General features: G+C 37.1%; 1 protein-coding gene across 1 annotated transcript; it reads left to right on the forward strand.

The window, feature by feature from the left end:
• Positions 1–447: 447 nt before the first annotated feature.
• On the forward strand, positions 448–1,604 carry LOC148033162 (uncharacterized). Its single transcript, XM_087682229.1, has one exon. It carries the CDS (start codon positions 741–743, stop codon positions 1,380–1,382), a length of 642 nt encoding a protein of 213 aa, XP_087538355.1. The 5' UTR covers positions 448–740; the 3' UTR covers positions 1,383–1,604.
• Positions 1,605–7,468: the final 5,864 nt, after the last annotated feature.

Raw genomic sequence — 7,468 nt, forward strand, 5'->3', positions numbered from 1 at the left:
TGCAAGCAAGACATGGATGAGATATTAAATGTGTTTGCTTCTCTGGTCTGCGATTTCTTGGCGCCCTTCCGCGATCGCTGGGAGATATTGGTGTCATTGGGTGTTTACATCGGAATCGGAGGCTGGCAATGCTGACTTTTATATTCTCTTGCGCTCTTGTGCTAATGCCCGGCCCGATGAATGATTTTAATACAAGGGAGAATCTGCTCGTTTCCAGAAACGCCAGCTATTAAGCCGGCAGGCCGGCACTGGCCATGGATTCTGCAGGAAACAGCTGTAAAAGAAAGAGATGGATGACCGGCCCGTAAGTAAGCACGCTACGGGTGGAGCTGTACTGGTCGGGCATCCACGGTTTAATGCCTATTTGGAACTCCTTTGGTCAGATGCCCTAGCGGGGTCCTGTGAGATTGTTGTATAGTATATGAAACTGGAGATGGAACGCAGAAGGTGGTGTACCGATCGGTATAACTGACCAGTCTGCACTCATATATTTTAACGACGGAAATGCTCAGCTTGAGGGGGGTTGTTCCCGGGGTGCACTAGCTCTATTATAAGAAGAGGCACGGCAGGAACAAGACCATCAGCTGGTAGCATTGCAAGCAGTAGAGCTGGACGTGCTTGCCTGCGGTATAAATATATATACAAACGTACATACGCTGCTAAGCTAGTAGGAAAAAAGGCATACTGCATTGGTGCCAGCTCGGGCCCATTAATATAATACCGGGATACGCCATCCAACAATGGAGGGAAGAAGAAGCACCAGCAGGCGGCAGCAGCCGCGCCCGCTGGCGCAGATCCGGCCGCCGGCAGTGATGGTGGCTGTGTTGATATTGGTATCATGCGCGGCAGCAATTATGGCAGGCATGAGCAGTGCTGAGGCACGAGTGCTGAAGAAGAAGAAGAAGAAGACGCCGCAGATACCGGCGTTCACGGCCTACAACTATCTGTCGCGGCAGGGGCCCAACAGCACGGAGGGCTACAACACGGTGCAGTGCGGGGGGCCGGCGGCGGCACAGGCCAACGAGTTCGGGGACGTGTTCTGCTTCGACATGCCGCTGCTGGCGGAGCAGAGCGTATCTGGAGGGCGGGAGATAGGGCGGGTGCAGGGCACGTACGCGTTCGTGCAGCAGGAGGGGGGGATCGTGTTCGTGTCGGAGACGTTCCGCGTCAACAGCAGCGGCGCCTTCCCGTTCCTGCAGGGGGAGTTCTCGGGCGTGGGGCTGGAGCACATTGGCCAGGTGAGCTCCAAGCCCATCGTCGGCGGCATCGGCGACTTCGCCCTGGCCCTGGGGGTGGCCATCACCACCCCCCTCCCTGAGTCCGGCGTCGACCAGTTCGGCAACCTCTTCTTCTGGTTCAAGTACCGCTTCACCTTCGGCTGAGCACTCTCGCAAAAAGCGCGCACGCGCACGCGCACGCGCTCTCACGCTCTCTCTCTCTAGACTCTCACGCTCTCACGCTCTCATTATAGTCCCATCTCTCTCACGCTCTCTCTCTCTCATTATAGTCCCATCCCTAATAACCGTATTACGTGTTACGTGCCTAGGCACTCTTGGTGCTTCGCGCCTTTCGCTGATCACTCCCTCCCCCCTCCCCCCACACACTTTGCACTCTTACGGATATTACTCGGTAACCCTTTCACGTCTTGATGTATATCTTACGTAACAATATGATTCATGCCCATTCTTGTTTCTACTTGTATTATCAATAGTTAATGTAATTGCGTCTTTATATCAATTATTGAAACAATAACTTGATTTTCAAAAATACAATTGTACTTCGCAATGATTCACCATACAAAAAAGGAAATGAATCAACTACTCTTAAAATACACTTGTACTTCACAACAATTTACTATTAAAAAAAAGAAATGATTCAATTACTCTTGCAATTTATTGACTTCACCATATAAAAGAAATAAACCAATAATATTGTTTATCTCAGCCATACGAAAACGAAAAGATAAATGAACGAAAAGTGATTTTTAAATGTCATTGTAGTATCCCAATTATAACAGAAGCTAAATGAAAAAGTACGTAATGTTCTAAATCATTTTATTGAAAAGAAAGTTTTATCTTCTTAATTAGTAGAGTTATCAAAAGTGGATGTAGCATACGGAATATGCAATGGTGAAGCTATGACATGCCCTTTCCCAAAATGTGTTGTAACACCTAAAAATGAAAAAGAACATTAAAAAATATAATACTAAACTTATCAATTTCGTATAATAAAATATTTATGAAAAAAGTGAGTAAGTATTATATGGGGACATGTGGGATGAAGCTCTAACATTCATAAAGCAATCAGCAAAGTTTGGATGGAACTGGTGTAAAGTAATGAAACATGACAAATCTTGGAACTCCCAATTGCTCCAATCATTTGGTATCTGGCTAGTGTGGGAGCAGAATATGAAGTAATAATCTTCTATTTGTTTAATATAATACCATTGAAAGTCACCAAAATAAAGAATTTTTATATACAAAGGAGTATTTGCATTAGTGAATCTATCACTTGGTAATCGTTCAATTAATTTGGACAGAATTCTACGAATTATGTCATCCATAGCCATAGTGCATAATGCCTCTTGAATTCTCATTCGATAAGGTGATACATGATAATACTAAAAAAATTTGAGCCATCTAACACAACATATTTTAAAATATCCAAAACTAGAAAATTTGTACAAAATTAAAATGTTTAAAAAATTCAATACACCTTATAATCCAAAAATAAACCTTAAGAACAATCAAGAAAAAAATCTACTTTTAAATCTATTAAGTTTAAAATGTTTATAAAATCATAATTTATTTGCACATACTTTTGTATAATCGAAAAAATCAAACAAAATAACTTAAATATGATTTTATTCAAACATCAATATATACATATACATAAATATATAATTTTTGTATATAAAGCACTACTCCCATTAGTAATTTCATCATCCAAAGTTAGTAGGGATAATGCCATTAGTAGCCACAATGTTTAATGTCGCTAAAATTTTCATTCGGTAAGTTGATGCAACTTAAGAATAAAAACTATTTGATCCATATAATACTAAAGATGAAGTAAAATAGAAAAAGTAGATTTTTGGAATGTTATTTGAAGAAGCTAATACACCTTACGATCCAAAAATAAACCTTAAGAACAATGATGCAAAATTGTACACAATTAATTGTCATGGTGAAGTTTGGAGCTGTAGAAGAAAAGAAATAAAGGTTACAATACTTTATGTAAAACTTCTTTGTACACAATATTGATGGTACCATTTACCACGTTCTCTTTCTTATCAACCAAGACCTTCAATTTGTTCGGGGACTTTACTCTTGAGAAATCAACATATAGTTAACTATGAGTAAACTAGGGTCTTCAGATATATCCCCAAACATGATAACATCTGGCCTTGAGATTTGATAATTGTCGTTGCAAATGCCAAAGGGATAGGGAATTGTAAATACTTCATTGAGAAAGGGAGCTGTAGTGTGATTGGGATGAAAGTTATTATTAGGATAAATACTCTATTCCCAATATTGGTCCCAGTAATTATTTTTGCATTGATAACCTTGTTGTTGAAAGCCTTACATATACCAGTCTAATATGATTGCATAGATATTTAGAAGGATTTAAGTTCCTCAGTAATATTATTACAGCATTTACTTTCAACAGTAAGATATGAGGAGAAATACCTCCACCAAGGTTAAGGGAGTTTAGATATTTCACAAAGTAGAGAAATGAGTTCTTTGTCTTCTCCACTGAATCAGCAATATAGTGTTGCTTAACTTGTCTCGGTATCAATTGCAATTCATGGTTTTTTAATATTTTCATCTCATTGTTTCGAGGTATAAGACTGGCACGTTCACTAAAGAACAACATGTAATCAATCATACAATCAATATCTTCATAGACAAAATTAATCAACTCTTGTATTGACCCTCCCTTTAACAACAATACAGATGGAACTTGCAATATGTTATTACTTTGTGATAAATCCTTTCCATCCCTAATGTCTTGCAACCATGCAATAAAGTGGTCTTCATCTGATGTCACCCGCATATTTTGTGTAAGTGTCAATATATTAAAATGTTGTTACAAAGCTGAACAAGATATAGCCACACTGACAATATCCTCACTGGTACTCTTTGATACAACAAGTAATATTTGCCTAAAATCTCCACCTGGTAGAACAACATTACCACCAAATCGAATTTTGCCTTGCATTATATCCTTTAAAGTTCTATATATTGCTTCAAAGGCATGTTGATGCAACATAGAAGCTTCATCCCACAAAATAAGATGCAAGATGACTTTGAACAGGTATATTGCATGTAGAATGATTATCTTCTTGCAATAGAATTTTGAATTTTAAATGGGATGTATGCCCATGTGGCAAAAGTAATGGAGTGATACCAAAGGATGCTATAGCCATGGCAATGTGACCTTGACTACGAAGCTTTGCAAGTACAAATTTGTATGAGAACATTTTGCTAGAACCAACTAGACTATCCAAGAAAAATGGTTTGCCTAAACCATTATCAGTAGCATTCATTATTGCTATAAAGGAATTCCTTTGTCCATCATTCAATAGAGCTTCCATAGCTTTAAAAATTATCTCTTGTTCTACCTTATCATAAATAAATTCATCAAGGGTCAAAGGGCCCACATGGCTAAAGTGGAATTTGGGAAGGTAGCTTATATAGCATTTAGAGTAAACTCCACCTTTAAGTAAGACAACAAGATTTGACCATGTCGTCAAACAATAAAGGTATTGGAGGTTTCTAAAGTGCATGAAAATTTCCAAAATCCCTAATATAGTGTTTTTGCCATTTAAGATCAGTTTCTTGCATTCCCTTTGCCATGCAAGCCTCTTTAAAAGTTAAATACGTCACATTATCTATTAATTACATGTAATACTTCAAAGGAAGTGCACCCCTTACATACAGTGAGTAATAAATGCAAATAGTATTTTTCTCCACATGTAGGTGCAATAAAATATATCCGACCACACATATTTCCTTGCTTTCTCTTTGTTCACATTTTCATTTGTGTATTCTAACCTAATGCATTGGAAAGTCGTGATAGAGGATTGTATTAGCATCTAGATTTAGATGATTGCAAGTAAACCATTCAGTGAGAGTAGTTTTTTAGCATTTTCATTTTGTAGAATGTCAAAAATATTATCCGAATCATGAAAAGTAATGGTATTCTCTCTAGTAGGTAAATATTTTTGCAGTTCTTTGGATATCAAGTTTCTCATCATGAAGTTTGAATTAAAATATTCACCAACATGCTTCAAAAGTAGATATATATCATGCATCCAAGTAGCTCTCAATCTCATCTACATTTTGTGCACTAGTATCATTAGATACTAAACCATCCACATTTGTAAATCGAATGGTCACACGATCATGGCCCTTATATACATACTTATATGAATATTTGACAACTAAAATTATAGAGCAAATCTCAATATTTATATGAGCATTATACTTGGAGCTCAAGTAAGAATTATATGAAATCAACCATGAATTATCCAATTTATTATCATTTGAATTGTGTGTTCTTCCATCCTGTCGACGTCTATACAAAGGATAACTAGTTTTATCAAATGTAGTTGCATGTATAAGCTTTTTTGCTTATCCCTTTCTACATTGTCCATCCATCATGCAAGGACTTATTTGATTGAATATACCACATGGACCATGTATATTACATTTAGTGACGATTTGATAAAGATCTAGAAACCTTTCCTTATCACGTAGCTTGGCACACACCAGTTTATAATAATGTTGTGGTTCTAGTAGCTTAAAATGTGACTCTAACATTAAGACTATGTGTGAATGAGGTAAGCCTCTCTTTTGGAACTCTATCATGGATACATATCCAACAACTTTACCAAATAGTTTTTTTTTAACTATCATATGCATCATATCCTTGTGTTTCAAATGAAAAACTCTAGTAGTCAAATCTGGTCAATCATATGCAAATTGCCTAGAGAATAAAGCATCTATAGTTTCAAACAACTTAAGATTATATGTTATGGTGATAAATAAATCAGGTTTTCAATTATTGCACACAATTGTATGGCATCTCAATATAATTGGCACATGAAACTTGGTCCCTAGATGGTAATACTATTCTCTTGCCTATAAGAATGCCAAAATGACATTGCTATCAATTACATCTAAACCATTGATCATATTAGCCAATTCCCTATACATATCAACTCCAAAGTTGCTTGATTACGATGACAACAAGCTAATCTACATTGCTAAATGCTACAATAAGCATCCACAATGTATTGTTGTAGCAAGTGGCCACCACCACGCAATAGACATGCTTTGGTATCATCAGTAATTTGAATTCTAAAGGCATAATATTGCATTTGAGAGACACAATCTTTGTTTGAAAGATTGTTGGCAGTAATATGAGAATCCACATATGCATATGGAACTCTAGTATGCCATCCATCCTTTCCATTTGGAACAAGAATAACCTATAGCAATGGCATATAAGCCTTGTGTAAGTTAGAAAAAAAAATTGGCTAGCCTGGTGAGTGCAAACTTGAATGTTACAATGATCGAGCATGTCATCATCACCTTGTGCAAGCATAATTGCAGCAAGCTCACTTACAATTGGAATTGAATATTGTCTAGATGTGGATCATTTTTTAAAAATTGATATTCTTATTTTCACTGATGGATTGAGTTGCAAGCTTCCACCAACTACCATAAAGGCTTATGCATGATTATACATTGTGATCATGCATCATTTGTTGAAGCTACTCTAGTAATTTTATAAAAGGCCAAGAAAAATCTCCATGTGATTCAATAACTCATGCTTAGTATTATAAATGTAAAGTTGTGAAAACTTTGGTACTTGTTGTCCATCCTCACTTGGTAATAGAGAACCTATGCAATGACATATTGATCCATGGACCCAAAAGGTATCTCTATTCCCATTTTGAGGCAAAAACTCATCAAAATTTGCACTTGTTGAAACAAGGTCAATGCACTATTGTAAGCACACATATATATTTTTAACTCCCTACTTATATGTGAATGTGAGTCATCCAACAAATTATGTAGACGTTGCGGTGGTTGTTGTAGAGGTGGTGAACTTACCTTTCCTTCTCTACAACAATGCTTTCCAACAAAAGTTGAATGCATTCTTTTAGTTTTAGATTGCCACAACTGATCTATGCAATGCTCATAAACCTTTGAAAGTGTACCAACTATATGCAAGTCAAGGTTGTTGGAAGAGCAATATTGTTGTGGAGATGGATGAATATCCAAATTAAGTGTGGCATATCATCGAGAATTGAACAAAATGCACCATTTTGAGGAAGAAATATAGGTGATAGAACTCTTCATTGGTGATCAAATATCTCCATATATGTGTGAGAATGCATGGATCTTGAGCATGGCTATAGCTATAGAGTTTGGAAAGTGGTGGCTAGAATCATTGCAAC

The sequence above is a fragment of the Lygodium microphyllum genome, chromosome 7 (genome assembly GCF_053477565.2).
Source record: "Lygodium microphyllum isolate KBCC chromosome 7, Lygodium_microphyllum_v1.1.10, whole genome shotgun sequence".
In the NCBI taxonomy this organism is placed as follows: Eukaryota; Viridiplantae; Streptophyta; class Polypodiopsida; order Schizaeales; family Lygodiaceae; genus Lygodium; species Lygodium microphyllum.

Coding starts and splice junctions, on each gene's coding strand:
- LOC148033162 (XM_087682229.1), top strand. CDS start 741: ATGGAGGGAAGAAGAAGCACCAGCAGGCGGCAGCAGCCGCGCCCGCTG.